Source organism: Micromesistius poutassou (assembly GCF_964030765.1).
Source record: "Micromesistius poutassou genome assembly, chromosome: 21".
In the NCBI taxonomy this organism is placed as follows: Eukaryota; Metazoa; Chordata; class Actinopteri; order Gadiformes; family Gadidae; genus Micromesistius; species Micromesistius poutassou.
This window is the reverse complement of record NC_140291.1, coordinates 6398936-6424438: the sequence shown is the minus strand read 5'-3', so window position 1 is coordinate 6424438 and position 25503 is coordinate 6398936. Positions and strand designations below refer to the sequence as shown.

Genomic DNA, 25503 nt, shown 5'->3' with positions numbered 1-25503 from the left:
TGTCCAGCAGGGAGCAGTGTTGAGCTAAAGCAAGCTAAGGCAACACGTGCAGGACAGCAGAAGAGGGCAGAATGAGTGATGTAACAGCTGTTAGCTGCTAGCCAGAGGCTCGGAAAAAATGTTTTAGTAGAATGTTCAAGAATGGCGCTGGGTTGCAACAGTTAAAAAACTCCCTTGGGGTCAATGAACTATGAAACATTCTGCAACCCAGGGCAAATTCAGCTGACTAAATGCACCAAATCCCTGTCATTAGTAGTTCATTGGGAAATAAACACAGGGTTCAAACTTGAATACTTTCCCATGACGAATAGCGCAGAAGAGCTTAAAAAAACATGCATCTGCATGCTTTGCATGTTTCCATGGGTACACATGCAGTATGCCACTCAGTGAACCCTGGTGTTAATAAAACAACAATGACAGGGGACGTCAGGGCACGTGCATGTGATGTGCACGTGAGGGCTGATGTAGTGATGGAGTGATGGAGCTGGACACATGAATATCCAGTTCCTTGCGAGAATATGGAGGATGAGGTACAACCATATATGGACAACAAATAAACCCTATCACTTTTTAAACTACGATAGTCAAACATTGAACCTCTATAAAGATAGGAAGGATTTGAAACAGACGAAACTGTATGTTTTTCCTTAAAGAATTAGCTGAACCGTACAAGCCTATCAGAATGAAAGTTTAGCTCCTGTGTTAACCAATGGGATATGGTCCCTGGGTCGCTGGGGTTAAGTGCTCACCAAGAGCTCAATGCAACGCCGGCTTGTAAATCCATTTTCAGTCGATTACAAATCACTGTTTAATGGAGTCCTGCAGCTTATTTAAAACCGCAGATACGCATAATACCTTTGACTTGTTTCTAATGTCAGTTGCAAACCCTTCTAAAAAAAAACATTCAAAAAATAATGATGAGTAATGAAGGTTAAATAAAATCGAATGATCAGTGACGATGAGAACCCAGTGGACAGCAGGCGAAACGAAAGGAGGAAAAACAAAATAAACTGCGGGAGCTGTGAACGTCAGTTCAGTCAACCACAAACCTCGTCCTAGACGCTCGTCAACCTGCGGAGGTGGAGGATGGCAACACGACACCGTTAGAGAGAGCAGTCACAAAGAGCTCTCCAGTACAGCGCAGGTTAAACCACTTCCCGCTATCGCGGGCCAGAGACCCGCGCTACGCCACAGTGCACCATGTACGATTAAACCGGTTCAACACGGGAGACACAACGCCGCTCACCCAAGATCTTGTACGCCGCGGCGCAGATCCCGTTGGCGTCGCCCGCGGCGACGGGAGGCTGCGGCGGAGGGGGGATGCTGGGCCTGTTCCGGGGCCGCGGGACCGGGCGGGGCCGGGGCAGCGAGCCCGACTGGAAGGGGGAGGGGGCGGAGGGAGCGACCGGCCCGGGGCCCTCCTGGGCGGAGGCGGCGAGCGAGTAGGGCGGGGGCGTGTCCGGCGGGGTGGGGGTGTCTGGGGGAGAGGCGTCCCTCCCCCCCTGGGGCTCCCCGCTGGCGGCGGGCTGGCCCAGCGACCGGGGCTGGGCGGAGGGGCTGACCTGGGTGGGGGGCTGCGGGGGCGGGTGGTTGGGCGCCTGGATGGGGGGCTGGTTGCTGGACTGGCGCCGGGGGGTGGCGCACGGCCCCGGGGAGGGGGCGCCAGGCGAGGTGGGGGAGTGGCTGATGGAGATGGGCCGGAGGGTGGGGCTGATGGAGGAGGAGGAGGAGGTGGAGGAGGTGGAGGAGGCAGAGGAGGAGGAGGAGGACTGGTGGTTGGTGGAGGTGCTCAGAGGCTGGCTGGGTGGAGGGTTGGAGGGCTTGGGCGGGGCCGGGGCTGGCTTCTTGGCTGAAAGTGAAGAGGTGAAACCCTCACGGTAAGAACAGTCACCATATACTTGTGCAGACACAGGCTTGTACATCAGAGTGCATCATGGGATTTTTGTTGGTGATACACCACCACTTTGTGACGAGAGAGAATTGTAGTAATGTAAAATCCTTAACATACCACATAAATACACCGTCACCTAGGCACCCATGTCAGGCATGAGAAACGGCGTGGCCGTTGGTCAGCCCATAACGCCATTACAATTTCAAGATTAAAACACAAAACCACCACCAAAACACCATCATTACCAACAACATTCCTATGCTCCTATACTTCCAAAATGGCGTCGGCTCACCTCTGTGCATCAGATGTTTACCGGGGGCCGTAGTCCCAGCCCCGGGGGTCCCCAGCTGGCCCCCACCCCAGGACCCGTTCCTCTGGTGCAGGGCGGGCTCTCGAGACTTGGGGTTGCTGGGGTGACATGGAGAAAAGGACAGAACTTAGAACTGGATCGGCGGGGAGCTGAAGTGCTGCATGATGACTGATGAACGGCCCCAGACAGAGGCCTCGGCTCCAGCATGCAGGGGCCAAACACGCAGAACCCAGCGCACGCATGCTTGGAAACGGAGCCGTATCTAGTGACCCGGCGAGCCTGTCGACGTGTCAGTCCGGTCTCCTCCAGTTCCCTCTCGCCGATACGATTTCTGTAGGATCAATAAGAATGCTGAATCCAATCATCTGTCCGCGGTTATGAATGCCGTCCTTTCAGCGGCCGACTCAAAGACACCCTTCAGGCCTGGCATGAAGGCCACCAATGTCTCCGAAGGAGCCCGCTTAGTGTGAGCGGCTCCCTGTTGACGTTACTGTTTTAGGGAAGAGGCACGGAGGCCCTGCGAGGGGGAGGGGCCCCTGTGTGTGGAGAATGCGAGGCGAATGACAGCGTGCATTGTGTGGCGTCGTTTCAGTGGGTCGGGTCGCGACGGGTCAAAGCGCTGGATGAGGACTTGTGAAGCAAAACGAAAAGGCAAATGTGTTGCTTAAAGTCAAGAGGCGGGGTGGATCACAGAAGGCCACAGAAGTCAGCTGAAATTAACAACAGCCAATTAGGATTAATTGTCTATACTACGTATTCATCTAAGAGATGCATATCTAAAGTGATATACGAAGCATACAGATATTGGTCATTCAGGGTCATGAGGAAGTGATTCATCTTGCTGCGTTCAAGAGTGCGTGCATTAAGTAAGAAACCAAGACCCTCTAGTGGGGAGGCAAACGGCATTCACTACACATGCTCGTGCTCTCTGGCTCTGCTTTTTGACCCTTTTACAAGGGTGCAATCATTTCATTCTTGTGCCTGGCTATCGAAACTGATACAAAGCACTACAGATGTTCCTTACTCGACCAAACAGCAATGACTTTGCTGCAAACCTCCTCAGAGACACGTAACGTGTTGCTCAGCTCTGGGAGGACTGTGCGTCTCTGGGTACGTGTAGCTCCTCAATTAGCATGGGGGCGAGAACCAAAAGGTCGTGGCTTTGCACAACGTGCAGAACGCAGACGTGTGATTTGGCCTTTACTCTCCTTGCATGCAGGGCCCTTGTTGTCAATTGACCAGCAAGGCCGGGGCAAAGGTCAAGGGTCTCGCACAACCTTACCTGATGTCCTCTGTGCTCTGGGCGAGCATCTGCTGCGCGGTCGCCAGAGCCGCCATGCTCGCCGCCAAGCTAGGCAGGCAGTGCTCCGCGGCCCCCAGCCCCCCCACCGGGGCCTGGGGCTGGGGATCAGGCATGGGGTGGGGGACCTGCCCACCACCGCCACCACCCTGACCCAGCCCGGTGGCCTCCACGGGGGGCAAGGGAGGCTGGAAGGCGGGCGAAGCATGCTGCTTTCTACCTAACGTGTTGCTTCCTCTACGGAGGGTGAGGTTGTCCAAGTGCTTGTTAGCGGAGCTACGGGAGGGAGGGAGGGGGAGAGGGAGGGGGGGAAGGCGAGCGGAGGAAAGACACCACAGAATCACCCATAAGCACACAGGAGAGGTTACGGAATTGAACAGAAGAATTAAGAACCCGTTAAAATTAATAGAGACCAGAAACAGAACTGACCGAGAATCCCAGAATCCTCACATGCCCAAAGCTGACTTGTCATTAGATTGATCACGTTTGATTATGTTTATATTACATGTATGAAAGGCATCACTCCAAAAATGTAACCTTAGTTAGCTAGTTGGGAGGAAGGTCTAATTCAAATGTGCGATAATATTTCAAAACTGATTATGTTTATACTCCAAAACAGTTTGCAGATCATTGCTTGGCAAAGAAGCATCTTATTTTGGAATGACACCCTTCAACAAAGCATTATTGATCCAGTTAGCACAAGCCCAAAAGCAAATCACACATTGAGAAGCAGCGACTGAATAAATCAAACATTGACATGGTGAACATGGCTGGAGGACAGGAGCCTCTGGAGGCTTGAAGAGGACCCGACGTCCGGACCGTGGGGATGGGGGTCAGGGGAAGGGTCTGTGGGGCCTGAGCCGTACCTCTCCTTGCGTGAGGCGTCACTGGGCTCAGGACACACCATGCTGCCGGGCCTCTTGCGCTCCACTGTGCTGCAGTCGTAGTCCAGGTGGTTGCTGGAGCCGGAGGCGGGCGCCGGCATGGCGAACATGCCCGACACGTTGAACTCCACGTCTGGGAAGCGAGGAGGGATAAGGGAAGGGATGAAGGTCACCGACTGACGGGGAGGTGGCCGTGTGCCAGCTGGCTTTGGTCATGTATTAGGGGAGGTTGTGATGCCCTTGGCTGCATTGTGTTTCAATCTCCCCGCGTTCGCCATCAGTCTGATGATGTCATGTCTGATTATTAAGAGGCGTATGGGGTGGTTCTCAATTGCTTTGCTACAGAAGACTGTATGCTGTGCTAGCTCACAAACATCATTCTCAAAATAAATCTTGAATTGTGTCATTTTACAGAAAAACCTGATACCCAATGACCATCAATAACTTTTAGTGTTTAGTTTAGTGTATGTGTGTGGCAATTTCTATGAATGAATTCCACAGGACCTAGAAGTTGGTGCCAGTACAACCAGTAAGGACGTACCCTCTGGGAAGAACCAGTGGGCGTGCTGGATGATGGGTTCTATGATGGTGACCACGTGCACGGAGGTGGCTGCAGCCATCTCCGCCAGGCTCCTGGGAGCGTGCGCACACGCACACACACACACACACACACACACACACACACGTTATGCTTTGGACACAGGACCTTTCGGCTAGGCGTCCAACACCTTAGCAGTGACGGTGACCCTTCTGCGCCATCCGGCTCCACTCATTTGAACGTACAGACGACTCCTGTCTCATACGGATAGTACGATTTATATGTATTGCAGAGATGAGTATATATTTGTACTTTATGTAACCATTTATTTTTGCTGCTGAAACGACAGAATTCCCCTTCAGCAATCAATCAAGTGTTACTTTATCTCATCTGTGATTACTTCCCTGCACCCCCCACCTCCCCTCTCCTCACCTCCCACCTCCCCTCTCCTCACCCCCCACCTCCCCTCTCCTCACCCCTCAGTCTTGGCCCAGAGCAGGTTGGGTCCCAGGACGATGGCGATGTTGCTGGGCGTCATCTTGTTGGCCTCGCTGTCCTCGGCCAGCTTGGCCAGGAACTTCACCAGATACCTGCAGAGCGAGAGCCGAGGAGCAGACACCGTCAAAGACCTTTCTAAACATTTTATTTAAAGTACTATTTACAGTAGTCAAAGTGTTTTATGATCAGACGTTCAGTTTAACATATACTTCAACCCTTTCAAAACTGGCGGTGTCCAACGGTAAATCCCACGATGCATTGTAATGTAAAAGCCCTAAAGAGGGAGCGACGGAGCGAGGCCTCACCGCAGGTTTGCTTTGTTGTTCTTTGGCAGTTGGTCACATACAACCCAGAGGGCCTGCAGCCTCTTATCTGGGTCTGAAACACTAGAATGACAAGACACACGCCTGGTGAGTCAGCACAGTGGTGAAAAACAATATTCCTGTATTTCATTTCTTTTGTTACCTTTTGGGACTTTTGTTAGAATTGCTTGCCAAGTTTTCTCTTTCTGTGACACAAGATCGTCCGCAACCTTTAGACCACATTTAGTGGGCTTTCCTCGATTGTCCGATCGGCTGAGCCCAGAGCCTTACCTGGAGGCCTGGATCCACTCATCGTAGAGCTGGAAAGTCATCAAAGGGTCTGGAAGTTCCCTCAGGTAGGACTTCAGCGCTCCTATGACAACAAACACACAGCGTTTAAACAAATGGGAAACAATGCACTTTCTCTGATCTGCGCATTGCTCTGTGGAATTATCAAGCTGTTCTTCGGAATAACCGCGTAGCCCAAGGGGATTGTTCTCTCTTGAAAGAGGTGTGCTTTCAGATCCTTGGTGTTCAATTGCTTTCATTTAAAGTCGCCATGTGTAACATTTTAACTAGCTCGCAGCTTAAAGGTGACATTATTATACCACCGAGTGTGGTTAGCCATTACAAGCCGTAAAAGAGGCAGAATTTCAAAACAGCTTTTGTAACGGCCAATCACACTCACACCTGGTGGTATAATGTGTCAGCTTTAAAATAACCAGGACATATCGGTAGTCAATGCCGATCGACCATGATTCCATTAATGTAAATAAATCACAGCCTATGAATGATATATTTTACCAATACTGGCCAGCACATACCTCTCTCTTGGTTGACAAGAATCTTTCCATCGCCCCTCCCAAAGCCCCTCCCACTTACACCAGCCAGCCAGCCGAGCTGCGCTGGTTCGTCCCACAGTTGTCACAGAACATTGAGTTTTTATGACTCCGAGAGCCTCCCACCACTAACTCAATCTCCCACCCTGCCACCATAAGAAGGCCTTCCGCGGCCAGACCTGATCAGGGGTCGGGATGGTGGGGAGTTGGAACGTACCAGCTACGGCGTGGGGGTCGCAGTAGAACTCCTGCAGCTGTGAGGTGGAACAGTCCAGGGCGGCTTTGAGCTTCTTCAGTTTGGACGCCCCGGCTGCTATTCTGAACAAACCCTGTACACACACACATTAAGCACAAACACATAGTCGTAAATAAAGTGTAAAAAAAAGTGACAAAAACGCATTCATTATACACACAAGGAGCTTCTCTCTGGGAAATAAACATTTGTTTACGCACATGGTCACACACACATGGTCACACACACATGCATGCATGCACACTTCCTCCAACAAACACCTTTCAGCCCAGTTAAACGCTTTAAAACTGGAAAACACAGTGTTCACTCTCCTTCTCACTGTGCACATAATGAAACCCTTAAGGCACACACAGACCGGCAAACAAACACACCCAGCACTGCACACACCAATGTCAGTTTCACAGCTAAACAAAAGGAAGTCCTCACACACACACACACACACACACACACACACACACACACACACACACACACACACACACACACACACACACACACACACACACACACACACACACCAGGGACTCAATGGCATGACAATTAATGTGGTGCATACACGCACGCATGCACACGCAGTCGCACACACGTCTGATTTAGAGACAGGAGACACATAGATTCCATTGTGTGCTAAAATTGTCTCTGCCGTGGGTGGAGGACGGAGGTGGGAGGGGGGTCTTCATAAATTGCCGCCATGTCCGACAACCTCTCTGACTGTGGTTTGGAGCGCAGAGGAAAGAATCAAAAGGAGGCGTTTTCTCTGTTTACACCCGGTCTGTGGATGCGGCTTCCACGTCCTTCGAGTCTCGTCTAGTCTACTGAACGGACCCGAAGCGCTGGCCTGGCTGGTGTAGCTTAGCATGCTAAAACAGCCAGCTCCTGGGTAGGGCCTATCTTTTTCAACGAAGCAATGATAAATGATCTACCTATGAGATGTCATACAAAGATACGTGTGATGACCCATCACACGTAACTAGAACACACACACACACACACACACACACACACACACACACACACACACACACACACACACACACACACACACACACACACACACACACACACACACACACACACACACACACACACACACACACACACACACACACACCAGCATAATTAGAAATTGACCGAAATGCGAATCAATTGATCAATTAACTCCTGACCAATGGGAAAGCCCTCCCAGCCCTACCTCCTCCTTCATGCCCGTCTCCAGCAGCATCATGACGCAGGCCTCCATGGGCAGAGCGATCTCCCTGCTGCTCCTCTTCAGGTGCTCATCCAGCCCCGTGCCAAACGCCGGCTTCTCTGTCCACGAGTCTGCAGGGGGAAGGTTACACCGCGTCAAGCCCAGACGCATACATCAGGAGCCACTAGTGTTACCGTCATTTATTTACATTCTTCAAGTGATGCCGTTCATTCCATTTGTCATTCAGCAGACGCTTTTATACACAGTGACCGACCATTTTAGATGCCTTCCATTAAGGCTCAGGTTGGATTTCAGAGGCGTTTTCCTCAGGGACGCAAACCCAAAACCTCTTGTCTGGGAACACCCCGCCCGCTAGCCTATCCTGCCCTAAAGTGACTACCAAGTCTGGTTTGCATTGCTTTTCTGTTGAGACTTGTAGATTTTAGCGACGGCTGTTTCCGCCATGGCTGATGACGCAGTGCATGTGATGCTGGGTTCCTCAGCGAGGGAGCGGTGCTGACCGTGTGATACGGGACGGCTGCCTGGTGAGTCCCGGTGCTTAGTACGAACAAAGCAGTTCTCAGTAAACATCCAGCCGTCAGGTGATATTCCACACCTTAGACTGGAAAGGCAGACTCTGAGAGGCACATTGGCGGCACAGCACAAAACACCTTAAACCAATACGGACAAACAAGACTGTTATATCCAGCCACGCCAAAGCCAATTAGATCTACTTTAATCTACCCGAATACAAGTCAAAAAGGTCCAAACTACGGAAATTTCATTACTGCAGATCAGAAATAATAGTGGCCAAACAGGCCGATAAAGTACGGCAAAAGTGCTTACTCACTGCCTGAAGTCTCAGCTCGCTCTCTATCTCTCTCTCTCTCTCTCTCTCTCTCTCTCTCAAATAGTTCCATAAACACTAGGAAATCGACCCGGTCTTAGATTTCAGCTGAGCTGCTGCCAGAGCTCCAAGTAAGAGCTGTGTGCATAATGTGCAGTGAGACAGGCTGTCTGTAGCCGGGTGCTGTCTGTAGCCAGGGCCCTGGGGCAACCGATGCTCACCACACGCTCGTGACCAGATGCTTTTTCACGCGTTTGGGTTTCTCGTCTTGCTTTTATTTCTTTATGAAGCCCAATTACCCCAGTGTTTACATTTGAGTGAATGGGCCGAGGGTATGGGAGAGGGAGAGGGAGACAGAGACCGAGACAGACAGAGAGAGACAAACACACACACACACACACACAGACACAGACACACAGACACACACACATAAACACACACAGGTAAAGAGACAGATAGAAAGATGGAACGGTGGAGAGACAGAGAGAGACAAGGGGAGGGTCCATGTGGGTTCAATGTGAGCAGTGTATGGAGTGTATGAGTCATGATCTCCTGCTGGGAGACCAGGCTGGCTGGTGGCTTAGAACACATGTGTTCTGCTGCACAACAACAAGAGCCTTTAGCTCTACCACCTAGAGAGAGAGCGAGACAGACAGACAGAAAACCAATCACGGTGATCAGGATTAAAACAGGGAACCAAACACAAAACTGTCTCGAGGCCGAGTACCGAACAAAACAACTGTCCATTGACCAATCTGGGGCATCTGGTTGTCATGACGACAAAGCCAGATTGACTGATTGGTTGACATCATCATGATTCTACAGTCAGCGACACAACCGCACCACGGCTACTGCCAAATGGAACAAGGCCCCCCCCCCCCCCAACACACACACACACACACACACACACACACACACACACACACACACACACACACACACACACACACACACACACACACACACACACACACACACACACACACACACACAATTGGGCCAGCAATCACTGCCACTCCGTTAAAACCTTTACGGGCCCTCTGCGTGCATGCATTTATGTGTGCGAGGGTGAGTGTGTGTGTGTGTGTGTGAGTGTGAGTGCATGTGTGAATGTGTGAGTGTGCGTGCATATGTGGGACACTGGGGATTTACGGGCTAACTGGTAGAGGCACTGGACGTACTGTCCAACTGGTTTACTGCACAGCAAGGGACCGGGTGGAAAAGTTGCAGAGTGCTGTTGAACTGTTCCAGAAGAAGGGGATGGCCGTTGCCGTTTCATATAGAGGTGTGTGTGAATGTGTAAATACGTATCTGTGTGTGTGTGTGTGTGTGTGTGTGTGTGTGTGTGTGTGTGTGTGTGTGTGTGTGTGTGTGTGTGTGTGTGTGTGTGTGTGTGTGTGTGCGCACAATGTACCTTGCTGGGCTTGGATGGTGGGTAAGACATTCTCCAGAACAGTGAGAGATTTCCTATGGTAGTCTGCCTGGGCCTCCAAGAGCTGTAATACAGACAGAGAGACAAGGAGGGAGGGAGGGAGACAAAAATAGAGACAGACAGACAGCCGATAGAGAGACGACAAGAGAGAGAGAGAGAGACACACACACAGACGGACGTAACGTTAGTATGAAACAGACCAACAGACCACATGCCTGTCCTCTGGGCCCCTGGCCCCCGTCCCCCCCCCACCTCCACAGCTGGGCCCGTTCCCACGGACATGGAAATTACAACGTGTACTGTTCACGTGGAGGCCACGAGCGTGGAGAGCAACACACACACACACACACACACACACACACACACACACACACACACACACACACCATGACGTAGTAGCAGGCGTAGTCCCCCTCTTTGGAGTAGAAGTTGTACATGTCTGCAGCCAGCTGGTCCTGGATGGAAACACAACAGAACCACAATCGTTACGCGTTCTTTTCAGTGGGGGCCGGTAGCAATAGCTAGAGAAGGGGGCCATGTCCTGGTTTAACAGGGCCTGATAGGATGTGTGGGTATGTGTGGGTACTGGGGTAACACAGAGGCAGCCAATCACACCAGGCTAGCAGGTCTGTAAGAGAAAGTAGGAAGCTCCCAGTCAGGTCCACACATGCACACAAACACACAGCACTGCGAGGCGAGACGCAACGCAAAAAACACGACGCACACACCAACCACTTTTAGACAAAACACCAAGTAAAAACAACACACCTCAACGGAGATATCAGCCAGCCAGACACACACACACACCCACACAAGATGACTCAGCTGAACAGATGCACGCACACCAAAGAAAGCCCCGGCATAGCAGCTCTGTGAAGTGAAAGGTCACGCAGACGGACACATGCAAGCACACACACAGTCACACAGACACTCTCACACAGTGACACAGGCAGACACACCAGAACCCCAACTCCAAAACAGCTGATGCGGTATTGCTGGTCATTTGAACGTGTCGACAAACTGAACTACACAAGCAAGCCCAGGGGCCTTGCTGGAAATGTCCTCTCGTTGTCTCTCTCCCCACCCCCCCACTCCCCCCTGTGCTGTGCTCAGTGTTATTGTACCCCCACCCCCCCCCTTCCTTTCTGACCCTACCATGTCTGATCCTTCCATCAGCTGAGCACAAACCAATAGAACCTTCTGAGCACATCACACAAACAGCGATCCGGTCTGTGTGCGTGATGACAATGGCATGAAAAGAGAGCCGGCCTGTATAAACTATTTAGTTTTATTTTCAGCATCTAAAAGAGTCGTCATGCACGTGTATTGGGTACACACACACACACACACACACACACACACACACACACACACACACACACACACACACACACACACACACACACACACACACACACACACACACACACACACACAATCCAATTACACTGCATAATGAACTGTATAATGTATAATGATCGTCAAGGTTACCTTGCACAGCTCCACTTTGTTCATGGACTCGTCCATCTCTTCTTTAAGCAGGTCTGCCTTGACCGTTAGTGCTTGCGTGTTTGTTCCGGAGATTATCGACTTGGTTGCCTGCAACCATCTGGGGGGGGGGGGGGGGGGGGGGAGGTTGTGCATGCACACACAGGACAGGATGAGAGCGCTGAGCAGTGTGCACAGAAACCTAAACAAGACAGAACTGAACGTGGATCCGAAGGATTGCCTTTGTTTACGGTGTTTGTTTCATACAATGCCTGTTTTATCAAAGGTAAAATATGCAAACAGAATGTGCTGCATGTATACACACCATAACATGTGCTGCATGTATATGCACCATAGCATGTGCTGCATGTATATATATATGCTATATATTAGGGATGGGCATGAGTAATCGATTACTGAAGTACTCCTCGTTTCAAATGAACTTGGTTGGTGAACAGGCAAACTCGAGCTTGCGTATATATATATCTATAGATATATCTATAGATATATATATATATATTATTTATTTTTTTAAACACAGACAAAATTAAGTTTAACCTAATTAAGTTTTCTAAAGCAAATGCATAAATTTTCTGTGTCGTGTGTGCAGTGATGTGTGCACAGTGACACAATTAATAACGTTTTGAGATGGTTAGAGCAAAGCGCAGCGAGTTATGGAAATATTTTACAGAAATAGGAGATCATAAGATGGAAAGTAAAACATGCCAAGCGAAATTTATCTACCAGAGTACTACAAGTACTATGCGGCAACATATGCTCCTGAAACACAACGGTGAGTTCGGGAAAGCAGACCCACAGCAACCAAGTGCGTCAGCTGTATTCACCGCCGCAAGACGCAGCTGTAATCCTGGCCGCGGAGAGAAGACCACAACGCTGATAACATTAATGATCACTAAAGAGATGCTGCCCATGGTAAGCCCATGGAGTGGTGGAAGTCCAACAGGGATCGGTACAGGAAACTGAGCGTTCTGGCAAAGCAGCACCTGCTTATCCCCGCCACCTCCGTGCCAGCGGAGTGCGTGTTCTCCACCGCGGAGAACACGCACACTGATATTGAACAGAATGCGTTCTCGCCTATCTCCAGAACACGTAGACATGCTTGTTTTCCTGAGGAAGAATTGATTTTGGTTTTTCGGAGAATCATTGTTTGTAGGTTTTATTTAGGTGTAAAGTAGTGCCTCAGTTAAGATTGACACGGCTATTTTTGCTTTGGTGGATTAATTAGGCCCCATATAATTATTTAAATTGTATCGTTTTATTTCATTTGCTGCCATTTTATTTGCAACGTTAACTTACTTGCAATGGTCATGGTGTTTATTTTTGTTTTTTTTTACCGTTACAGGCTGCAGATGCGTTGCGTTCTAAAAATAGATAATAGATAAACGAGTAATCGATTGATCCTCGAGGAATTCCTTCGATCCCTTGAGTTTGGAATTTACTACTCGTGCCCATCCCTACTATATATACACCATAGCATGTGCTGCATGTATATGCAACATAGCCACAGAATGATAATTAAAAAAAACTGTTCTGGCTGAAATAAATAAAAGACTCAACCCTTGACCGTTTCCATGGGATCTCCTGGTGGCCCACCATGAGATCTCCTGGTGGTCTTCAATGGGATCTCATGGTGGACCACCAGGAGTGGTCAGAAGACCCACCTCGCTCGGGCCGAATCGTAGTCCAGGACCAACTTGGCCAGCTGCTTCCTCTGCTTCAGGATGTTGGGGATGTCCACCTGAGGAGGACCAGCACACAGACCCATGACCCCAGTCAGACCAGCACACAGACCCATGACCCCAGTCAGACCAGCACACAGACCCATGAAACCAGTCAAACCAACCCAGAGACCCACTGGAGGAGCCCCAGAGGGCCTGGTATGAGGTGGTGGTACCGACCAGGCCCGACTGACTCACTGGCTCACTGTCCGTTGTGGCCTCACTGTTAGAGCGGTCAAGCTTCTCTAGTAAACGAGAGAAGTGCTTCTGATGCGTGTTGTGAAAAAGTTGGACCATTGATGTCCTCGGTCCACTGCACTAGCTTTACAACATTTCCAATTTCAAACTATGTAACCACAGGTGAGTGGATTGGACCAGGGGGCAGACGTGATGGTACGGTTCATTGCTACAGTCATCTCAGACGCAGCAGTCCTACTGTGTTAGAGCAGGACTTGTTGGGAGAGACGGCACAGAGCCTGGGCTGGAAAACAAAAACTGAAAGGGGCGTAGTTACAACTTGTTTCCTTATGGAGATATTCCATCAAGGAGAAACATTTGCACAATCGAAGATAAACATTTGTGAGAGTGGATGAATCTTTCAGGGAATTTAAGGGAATTTAACTTGTGGATTACTAAATTGGCCAGACTCCACAGTGTTGATTTGAGACCATTACAGACACTTCTTTACAATTGTCTAGTGCTAGCTGAGTTTGTGAGGAGGGGTGGATGTGGGGTGTGGATGGGGGGTGTGGATGGAGGGGTGGGTGGAGGGGGGGATAGAGGGTCGGAGGATGTTACCTCCGCCAGCTGGTTGAGAGGGTCCAGACAATCCTTCTCCACCTGCAGCTCGTGGTGCATCAGCTCGGACGCCAGCCGATTCTCCGCTTCCCCGCACACTTCCATCATCTTCCTGCGTCGTCCCATACACACACACACACGCACAAAACGCACACAACCGGCCCAGGGACAAAGAAAGGGTCTAAGAAAAGTACATTTCAAAGTACATTACAAAGTACATTTCTGTCACACAAGTGTGACAGATGATCTCTCTGGATGGGAATCTACCCCCCCTGTCTGCCTGTTTGCTGTCAGGCTGACTGTGATACTTTCTCTTCCCCCTTGTGTCTAGACAAGACTGAGGCGTGAGGACTCACTGCTGTGGGGTGGGAGGATGGTACAACACAAGCCACTATCTACATCTCCATTCCACTATGGAAATACCCAGGTGTTTGCAACACATGGTAAAAAAAATAGAGAAATGAGTTGTTGGTACTTTCTGAAAAAAGAGGCTGTGGTATTACGTTTAAGAAAGTGGACGCAAAGGTGAAATCTTACAGAAAAGTTTGTTGTACGTTAATAGTTTACATTTCAGTCTCTGATTGCACATCAAGTCACAAAAAATGACGATAACGCCAGCAGCCTCATGACTAAAACGCCAATTAGAAGGCCATTCTTTTTAATATCCACTGGGAATTTGAATACATTTCTTCTATATATAGAAACAACATAATCTCATTATTTTGAACTGACAGTTTCCCTGCTGAGAAACTGTTGAGCAGCCCGTCAACAGGAAAAACAGAAGGCAGGGCCGCTCTTCCCCCCCCCCCCCTCAAGGCGTCCAATTTCTCAAATCTCTGGGGTGCATCTGCCCCACATAGCTACGGCCAAGCCTGGGTGGCTGCCTGGCCTTTCAATCACTGGATGTGCTCGCCCACTCACCCAATCAGCGAGTCCTCTCCGAGCTGGCCCCCGCCGTCGACCATGGCCTGGGATAGAGCCGTGAGGGGAAGCTTTTTCTGTAGTTCATGTTTGGTGTGGTATGAAGAGAGGAGAGGAAGAGAGGGGGGAGAGAAATGTAGAAGCTGATTAGATTTGGAACGAGCAACATAGTTTTGTCCAAAAGTTAAAAAAGATTAAGTCTAAAGATATCCGTTTCACACACTCTCGAGCCCAGCCGCAGCAGCAGAAGAAAAGTATTTCCCCCCTCAATAATAAAACATTAAAGAATTTAAAGAGGAGGACAGGAAGTGCACATTCACAGCGAGGGCAACAGATTTGCGCAGATGTTTCATGGCTTACAAGATGGCAGTGCAAGGAATGGAATGAACGGCTCTACAAAACACCACAGAAGAAGAAGAAATAAAGAAGAAGGTGACCTTCTGGAACAGGATCCGCTATTGAACGGGTCCCCAGTCACACCCCTGAATGAGTCAGCATGATTTAAGAACCAGAGGAAAACAACCGGCCATGGAAACCCAGCCGAGACACACTGGAGAAGGGCCCAGTGAAGCGGATGGGCGGGCGGGAGCCAGGAGGAAATGGAAGTAGAGTGGTTAAGGTGAAGCGTTTCGATGGCGTAGGCGTTGGTTGTTTTTGTTTTCTTTTGGTTTACCTGACCATTTCCTGTATAGAGGCGTGGTACAGACTGAGGTGCATGTTGGGTAGGAAGCACAAAGGAAACAAAATGTCAAAGAAAAGTCAAACGGGGTATCCTACGCATGGAATCACAGGAGGGCTGGGGGGACATGGACTGCTGATTGAAACGCAGGGTTTAACAATCCCCTTGTGGAACAGAGAATTGGTAACACACACAAAGTTATTACAACTTTGGAGAGACATCCATTCATTTTGGGAGTGTTTAAAAAAAATTATATACATAATAGAATTAGAAAATCATATCATGATAACATAACGATGAACGAATGACAAATAAACACAATAAACGGTTGTATATCCAATTCCAAACCGATCAAACGTACGTGTCTTTTCTCGGCGTCTGCACCGACGTGCCCCTGCAGGCAGGTGACCATCCTCTTGTGTGTGTTGTGGGAAACCACCCGCACCACCTCCATCCGCCGCTCGATCTGGAACACCACACACACATTTAAACAGTTTATTTAAGTCCACATGAATGAGAATCAATACAGGGAAAATAATAGTTTTAGTGCACTATAGTAAATTGACAGATTCATGTTTAAGTTGCATGGGTCTTCATCATACGGTCATCAATACTCAGGGGTATAGGTAGCAGCGACTCCACACACACACACACACACACACACACACACACACACACACACACACACACACACACACACACACACACACACACACACACACACACACACACACACACACACACACACACACACACACACACACACACACGTTACTAAGAAATGATCCAAACATTGAATACCAAAGGACAGAGTCCAAACAGAGGCCAATCTCCAGAGTAGCCCTTTAGGGGGATAAAGGCCGGGGTCAACAGCTGACTCAACGCTCAGAGACAGCGTGACGGTCCTTCTCGCCGCGTCATCGCTCCACTGTGTTCGCTAAGCGCGTGATTAACTCGGTGAGATAAGTCTTAACAGCACTCAGGCGCTGTCCCAAATCCCTTTCAAACCTCCCTGCTTTTCTTTTCATGAGTGAGGCTGCATGGGACGACGTCAGCAACACAAACAGACACTCGCACGCACAAACGTTCAGGTGTTTAAACACCCATTGTGGATCTTGTTGATTCCATTTGTGGCTCTCTGATATTTCATGTTCCCAAACTGTAATTACCGCCAGGCCTAATTTGATCTGCTGACAGCCTGTGAGACTCTCTGCGTCATAACTTTTATTTTGTTTGTATTCCCCCCCCCCCCCCCTCTTCTCAGAGGGGTCAAAGGTAAAACGTGATTGATACGGCTTGTCCGATCGGGCCACTGCTGGAATGTTCCCTGAAAAAACAAAACTATGACTCATCCAAAGCGTGTCCATGGCAACGGCCAGCGAGCTGTGACAGACTGTAAAAAAAAAAAAAAAAAGCGGTTGTGTGGATTTCAGGGGGGAAAAAATAAAAAGGAAAAAACCCTTTTTTTTTTGGACCGCAACAGACCTGCCCCTGTGTGCCGACCACGGACTACACAGATCCACTCTGTGCTCTTCAGCACAACCTACAATAATGCTATCTTTGATGAGCTGCTCAATGATAAGGCTCACAGCTAGCCTGCCCGGGAGCACAGAGGCCAATTGAAAGCTCTGCAGCGAGGCTATACTGCTAGTGCCAGGTGCTTATCCGACACACACACACACACACACACACACACACACACACACACACACACACACACACACACACACACACACACACACACACACACACACACACACACACACACACACACACACACACACACACACACACACACACGACAAGACATTAGCATTAAGCTAGTTCTGGCTTGAGCGTGTTTGAGCTCCCCCGATGCCCTCGAATAGACCTCAGCGGCGGGCTGGCACCGGCCCAACTCTTCCCCCGCAGACAGAAGCCAGGGTGACGCTGCAAGAGCGGTGGCTTTGAGACTTGGCAGCTCCCGTGAGAGACGCCACGCAGGGCAGGTCCCCAGTTGTTTACGACTCGCTCTGCCATACAGAACAGAACAGGAGGGGTGTGTCTGCCCTTCCCAAAATGGCACAACCGGAGGGGAAACAACAAGTCATGGGAACAAAAACACACACACACTGATGTACGTTTCATAAAAGGTAAGCGAGAGGAAAGACACGTTGATTCATGAGGAGGACAGGGTGAAGGGAGAGACAATGTGAGGGTCAGAGGGCAGGGAGAGCAACAGGGGAGGAACCGCGGACCACCACCACCACGCTCCGAAAACAGAACACATGCATTCCACAGGCTCCGGAATACTTATCCGCCTCCGAATCACACACACACACACACACACACACACACACACACACACACACACACACACACACACACACACACACACACACACACACACACACACACACACACACACACACACACACACACACACACACACACGTCACTCCCAACTCATGGTGCCCCCTGCATTTTCAAAACAGCTGGGTTAAATATGGCCCATCAGTGTTTCCCCTCCAATTGTTTCCAGCAGCGGTGTGTGTGGAGTTTTGCACAGGGAAGTTTGAGTGTGATCACTGATTCCAGTGGGCCTTGGGTGCATTCCAACACAAAATCCCCATGTTTTTCACTTTCAATTTGTATCCATCCCATCTTCTGGGTTTCACAATACTGGGACTTCAGTTCTCAAAAATCATATACATACTACTCTAATATTAACTCACTTTCTTTGTTTATGCTACATTTAGTCTAAAGCCAGTTAACCTGACCTGCCAGATGGTTTCACAGAACCATCTGGTAGGTTGTCTAGGGAAACTGTTTGGAAAAGGGCAGGCACTTTCAAAAGATACTTGGCAAGTGATTGGATGAACCATCTGTCTATCACCGTCCATCACATGGATCACGTTCGCCACAAGCTCATATTCAGAACTTTATAACAATATTTCGCTGTGGTATTTATCCACAACATTTTCTCTAACGACAATAATGACAAACTTACAATTGAAGGTGGTGCAGTAGGTGGAACCTTTGATTCATGCATTTTAAAATAAAACAAAATAGCATTTGCAGCAGCCAACATAATTCCTAATTTGTCTTTACAAGGCATGATTCTTTTAGACATGGCGGACGGCAGTGGCGCTTGGAATCCAGTGCTGGCGCTGTTCCACTGCTGGAAGCGTAGAGGGAAACACTGCAGATAGACACAATAGACCCACACACACACACACACGCACACACACACACGCATACTTCACTCTCTCCCACACACACACACAACCTCTCCCCCACACGCACATGCAAGCACATACAGCACACACACACATACAGGGGATTCCCTCGCTCTTAAGTCTCCATTTGACCAGTGGAAAGGATGGTGGGTGTGCTTGTGTTCATGTGCGTGTTCTCACGGTTGAGTCATGTTTACATAGGCCTGCTTTTGCTCCTGTTTCCGTCACAATAACACGATTAGACACAAATAAAGCGTGAGTCACTCGCTCACAAAGAACACATGTATGCACACTTTAACAGCAACGCAGAAGCAGAGGAGCTTAGACCATGATGAACAAGGGAATCCCAAACACGCAGGCAGACATGGGGAGCGAGGAAGGAGAGGGAGTGGCAGAGGGAGAGGGAGAGGGAGAGGGAGAGAGAGAGAGAGAGAGAGAGTGTGTGATGACATACGTTCCTTATAAGCAATAGACATGTCTGGACAAGTTGAATGAGAATCAATTTAAAGAAACAAAGAAAACCGACTATTGGAAGGCTAATGGAAATTATTCATTAAGTCATCCACAGCAGCGTCAGCCTAAACTAAATTCCTTAGTTGCAAAACACTAACTTGTTTGGAGTCGGCTGACAGATGAATTAATAAGATATGAGCTTCTGCCTCTCCCTAACTGCAGAGTGACAAAGTGCTGTTGTTAGGGCTGTTACCATGCCTTCATCCTCTAAAATCTGTTATTTGTCACACTCTACTATCCAACTGGCATTATTCAATCATGAAAAAGAGAGAGCGAGAGGATCACAATTTTTTTAATGATATTAGGAAATCAAGATATGCCCACAAAATGATCAAGAACTAAAAGAAGATAAGTTTTTTGTCTCTTTAAAAGGGCTGCATGTGTTAATGTAAGGATCCTCTGTTGGACTGTTTAGAATTGGATTTTATATTCATGTGCATATGGTAAAGTAGGGTTAGGGTTACGGTGACCGGTAACTGGTTAGACCTTTGACCGAGAGTGAGAGGTGTGTGTTGGGGGGGGGGGAGGGGGGGCAAGTTAAGTGAAGGGGGACTGAGGGGCCACGCCTCGATACAGGAAGGTTCGGATGACAGGCGTGGTGAAGGTGAAGCATGAGTCTGGTGGAGGACCACTGTGGTGATGGTGGATCAGGTGGCAGTGTGGCCTTGTCAGATTGTCATGGGGCGGGGGCTGGTGTGTGTGTGTGTGTGTGGGGGGGGGGGGGGGGGGAGAAGTAACATGTCATGTCAAGTGTGGTTTGCTTAAACTAAAATAAGCCAAGTTCCTTAAAATCATTACGGTAAATGGGTGATTCCACTTACGTTTGGATTTCTGTTTCACTTCGGTAAAAATGAAACTTCTCCAACACTAGAATAAATACACTAGAAAAACATGTTTTTTTTCTCTTGTTGTTTTGCTTTCCTCCCAAGAGGACTTTTGTTCCTTCCTCTTGCCGTCCCCATCTCCTTTCTGTCTGTCTGTTAGTCGGCCTGCCTTTCCATCTGTCTGTCCCGAGCAGACAGATGATTCAGGCCTGCATTCTGTTACTCTACCCAGGCCCTGAGGAGGTGGTCGCCACCCCCTACACAGTGGGCCCTCTAGCTTGGATAAATGGCTAATTATTAACTCTGAAATATTGGGGGAGGGGACTTTTAATGTTGTAACAACAAAGTTCTATACGTAGTTCCTAATGTTAGGTTAGCTTTATTCCACAAAATAGAATTGGAATGGGTACTTCATTAATAATATATTATACATATTGTTCATACAAGTCAACACTGTGAATATATCCACGATAAATAGTTATCCAAAGATATTGTGCCAGAACTTGCATATTGCTCTTTTCTGGTCTTAAAGGCCGCACTACAGTGAAGTAATCACATTACCGACTCTATTATCCCATTAAGCTTAGTCTAAGGAACTCAGAATGGCCACAACTGCTTGCCAATAGATCACCCAATATGATTATTATTTCTGCCAATGTCCAGAAGGCTCACACTGATTAGGGGAAATCTGAAATTACCTTAAATTACATGCCTTTTCTAAAGCACTAGTAACGACCAACAGTAGTCATTATAACGCTCATACACATAACCGTAGTAAAAAGTATCACATGGTTGGCATGGGTCGTAACCATGGGGATAACACGCCCCCCTCTTTCCTAAAACTCTCAACCCAACTCTCAACTCGAATTCCAGCTGAAACAGTGGGTTTACTGGCTCCTTAAGGCTGCAGCCCATGGGGGGGCTAAACACTACACATTGATGCAATGACTTGGAATAGGCTAACTTGACACATAAAAAATGGGCCATTCTAGGCCTTTACTTGTCAATGTTTTTCCCTCCCATTCTCCACCTGTGCAGTGTCGTTTTACTGTATTTTGCATATATTGTTTGTGGTTTCATTGTCCCCAAACAATTGTCGGCCTGTAACATTTCACCTGACGTAATGGCCCGCTGCTGCCGTTCTCGGCCAGGACTACATTATGTAATCTCCGTGTTTTGTGTTCTCTCCTAGACAAACAAAGGTGAAACTGAAAAACAAATAAATAACTGATAAAAAAGTTGATCTGGCATGTGTCCAAAGGAGTGGCTCATAGCACACAGGTCGTAGCTGGTGACACACAGAGCCTGGGGTTCACACACACATTCCCAAGTGCCAGGAAGGGAACTGGGTTGGAATCTCTTATGAAGAGCCAGTGAACCCAAAACCCTTTTAAAACGTGCCAATTTGTCTTATATAATTGACATTGTAGTATCTATGCCATTGTATCAGTGTTATCACATTGTGTCACCCCGTTTATAATTTTAATTCCAGCTGAAACGCTGGGTTCACTGGCTCTTTAAAAGAGACAGCATTGTGAAGCAACCGCACCTGCTGTCTGTCACAGTCGCAGAGCGAGGAGAGAGGCTTCCCTGGGAAAGCCCTACCCCATATACGCATGCATACCATGCATAATAATATGCAAAGACACACATGTGTTCATGGTTTAGAAACGCACACAAACACATTACAACTTCTAAATACTTTTTTTGAAGACCATTCTGCTTTGATTAAAAAGGTTTGATCCAAATTGACCTGCATCCCTCTTGTAAAACCAAGACATAGCTTAATCTGGCAATCAATAGTATACAAACCACTCTCAGCATAGCAAATACATTTTTCACAATTCCTTTTTATCCATTGTTATCATTTATCTATAATCCATGAAATTTCAAAGGCCTGGAAATAAACATATACTTTAATCACTCTTGCTGTCTATTCCAAATTTTCCATGGACATCTGAAGTTCAGAACCCTGTAAAATATGCAGCAGCATTAAGACATCAACATGAGAAACACAAGGGCACAACCCAAGTCAAGTCCATTTGCGTTACTTATTTTCTTCAGTGTTTTCCATCACACACAGATTATACAAACTGAGATCCCATATGTGACAAACAAAATGATAAGCCTCAAAACGATTTCTCCATTAATGGAGGTAATGTGTAAGCTTGTCTACAGGTAGACTGCAGCTATTGAGGATGGAACCGGGAACCTTTGGGCTGCGAGTTAAACAACCCTAACCAACTAGGTGATCCTTCATCCCTGGAAGGCTGAAACATGGTGCTTGAGTGAGCAGCTATGTTCGAATCAGGTGTACAAGCTTTAATGATTTACCTGTAGGAGGTCATCGCTGAGAACTTCTGTTTTCTCTGCCCTGGGAATGAAAAGAAAAACATGTTGATTAAAATCCAGATTAGTATTGATGGGCAACGACAGCTGGTACATAGGAGGCATTGTGCAGAGACTGTGCATACTTCTGTTCAGGAGGCAAACAAACAGGGAAAACACACAGAGGTAATTCAAGTGAACAGCATGGAACAAAACGTGGAGAGAATCAGTTTTGACCCTTTCGTTTTATACAGGCCTTCGGGGTGGAAGGAAAACAATGTTATTATGATATTAGTGTTTGAAAGGTTAAGCCCACTGGCTCAAACCACTTATTGCCATCTCAACATGTGTGCTTTAAGCCGTTAAGAAAGTAACATTAATAAGCTTTAAAATAAGTGCAGTCCAGGCCCTTTTCCAGATTTTAGGGTGAGAGGGTGTCGTGTTATGTGGCCTGTGAAGCCCTTTGGGACGGTGACTATGATGAAGGGCTGCACAAACAAGATTACAGGCTTCACCTGTATGACAAACATTCTTTCATACTTTGTCAAATCACTTCCGTGGACCCTGATTAATTAATCAAAAGTCGGTTGACGTCACCCATTTGAAATCAAGGCGTACTGACGTGACCGATAAGATTAAAAAGCCTTTTCCTAAAGTGAACGCAGCATCAGAGGTCTACATCCAGCATGGGAGAGTTTGGGGAGAGGAAGCTGGACCACCGTACGTTTCTGTCATCACAAACCAACCGTATTTAGAACTACTATTTAGGTCTAGTCATTCAGGAGACACTTTCATCCAAACTGACTTGGTGCAAACTGACTTGGTGGATTAGTCCTACATGTCATCAGGAGCAGGTAGGGGTAAGACGTCTTACTGAAGGACAGGTAGACTTCGATTGGGGGGACGAACAACCTATGGTCATTTCGGTGTCCTTCCCTGAGAACAGTAGCAGTAACAGTACCAGAGGCAAAGGCAAACAATGCTAGTTAGGGTGGCGACCAATCTGACTAAGCCCCGCAATGGCTGATGATGGGTCAGTTCTCTTGGTTCTTTCCCAATTTGAGAGAGCAAATGGAGGGCTTCATGCAGCACAACAAGACTCTCGCCATGGGGTGAAGATGTAAGTGAGCCATTTTACAGAAAAGCTGATGCCTGGCACACCGTTAAAGCACAGTCAGCATTTCTTCGGCCACACTTTTTAAAAGAGTGGGAAAAATAGCCAAACTCCAATATAATCCAACCTACACAGCAGTACACAACACACTGCTCTGAGGACAGTTAACCAACCATGCATTTTCTTACTAATATAGAGCCAGTCTGGGCAACAGCTGCTTGGGGAGGGACCAGTCTCCGATATCTGTCCAAGTATTGGCACATGGGCTAGGCTAGGGTATCCCTGTGAATATCTGGACCAAAATTAGCCTCCATGCAGTGATGACTGCAGGGAGATCACCTCAATACTATCTTTGGACTGGACTTGGTTGTGTCTTACCATTTGTTTAGTCCTTAAGCGAGGGATTTGATCTAAAGCTGCATGTAATTGATGAGCAGGTAGGGATTTTGCCTACAGGCCGGCGGCTGACCTTGTGGTTGGAACCCAGAACCCTGCGACTTGGAGTCAAACACCTTGACCACTGGCGGTTGACATAAGCGGTTACTGTAATCTTAATCGGAGTGTTTACGACACCACTTTGGAGGCTAATTATTCATCTTGCTGAAAGCTGATTTGAAACCTTACATTTGCGTTGGGGGGATTCTGATCTTAAAATGCAAGGTCTAGGGTAGAACCAGCTCAGTCCAAGTAGTAATAAGATGCTGGGTAAGGCGCAAAGCTTTGCTATAACTGCTCAGGGCTTAGAGAAGTTGGGTTACTGTGGAAGTCCCCGAAGCTTCACACTCTGAAATAGCATTACACACAGATTTCAAAATGACCAACGCTGGTACCACTGCCCACATAGAATTAGAGCGAACATGAATGTGTGGTCCACGCGGTCTTTCCAATATGATGAGGTTGTGTTGGGAGTTCAACAAGCAACCATGACGGTGGGGTCTGTGTACTGGCTTGCTATGTCACCGCCCCAGACTGGAGCCTATTAATAGTAAACTAAGGAGTCAGGCCGATTAGATCCACTTAAAAGGAGGAGGCCGTGAGAACACACCCCAGGCCCATGCTTCTTATCAATAGCCACCTCTTAAGGGTTGCACCTATGAAGACATTTTTAAGTTGATATATTCATTCATCTTTGGACGATGGCAAAATTGATTATATTTTTTAACAAAAAAACACAAAAAATATGCACACAATATTACAAAATTGTGTATGTAGGCCTACATTGGTGGCTGATATATCAGTACTTCTCTGGTATTCATCGTTCCATACCAGTACAGCCAACACGAAGGAACACCCGGACATTGTCAGAACCCACCTGGGTATCTCCAATTAGTCCCGCCAGTCACCTTGTTGATTATTTAATGTGTGCATCATGTTCTTGCTGTGTTTTAATTTGTCTGCTACCCCATGTTATGTTCAAGATGGAAATTATACTTCCTCCTCCTCTGATACCACATCTCTTCATATTTCCATACAGTAGGGGTACAATGGGAAGGCTTCCCCATTAATAAGGCTAATAGGTAGGTACTTTGTGAACCAATATTTTCCATACAACCTGGGTAGAGAGAGGTTGTTTTCCTCTTCTCCATCAGGCAGAACTG

At 48.0% G+C, this 25503-nt stretch overlaps 1 protein-coding gene across 4 annotated transcripts in view; it reads right to left on the bottom strand.

Annotated features, from left to right (window-relative positions):
* arhgap17a (Rho GTPase activating protein 17a) overlaps nucleotides 1-25503 on the bottom strand; it is a 34461-nt gene that overhangs the window by 2497 nt on the left and 6461 nt on the right. Inside the window, exons 2-21 of one of the 4 annotated variants that reach the window (XM_084485640.1) lie at nucleotides 22798-22837; nucleotides 16270-16374; nucleotides 15903-15935; nucleotides 15230-15306; nucleotides 14309-14420; nucleotides 13454-13530; nucleotides 11775-11892; nucleotides 10670-10738; nucleotides 10266-10347; nucleotides 8008-8135; nucleotides 6780-6891; nucleotides 6015-6096; nucleotides 5727-5807; nucleotides 5400-5513; nucleotides 4927-5018; nucleotides 4368-4518; nucleotides 3484-3777; nucleotides 2184-2299; nucleotides 1247-1849; nucleotides 1050-1071 (exon numbers count right to left, since the gene is read on the bottom strand). In XM_084485640.1, the coding sequence (XP_084341766.1) occupies nucleotides 1067-1071; nucleotides 1247-1849; nucleotides 2184-2299; nucleotides 3484-3777; nucleotides 4368-4518; nucleotides 4927-5018; nucleotides 5400-5513; nucleotides 5727-5807; nucleotides 6015-6096; nucleotides 6780-6891; nucleotides 8008-8135; nucleotides 10266-10347; nucleotides 10670-10738; nucleotides 11775-11892; nucleotides 13454-13530; nucleotides 14309-14420; nucleotides 15230-15306; nucleotides 15903-15935; nucleotides 16270-16374; nucleotides 22798-22837 (2491 nt within the window). In that variant the 3' untranslated portion in view covers nucleotides 1050-1066. The remainder of the gene's footprint in view (nucleotides 1-1049; nucleotides 1072-1246; nucleotides 1850-2183; nucleotides 2300-3483; nucleotides 3778-4367; nucleotides 4519-4926; nucleotides 5019-5399; nucleotides 5514-5726; nucleotides 5808-6014; nucleotides 6097-6779; nucleotides 6892-8007; nucleotides 8136-10265; nucleotides 10348-10669; nucleotides 10739-11774; nucleotides 11893-13453; nucleotides 13531-14308; nucleotides 14421-15229; nucleotides 15307-15902; nucleotides 15936-16269; nucleotides 16375-22797; nucleotides 22838-25503) is intronic. The other 3 variants (XM_084485638.1, XM_084485639.1, XM_084485641.1) reach the window with 3 other exon arrangements.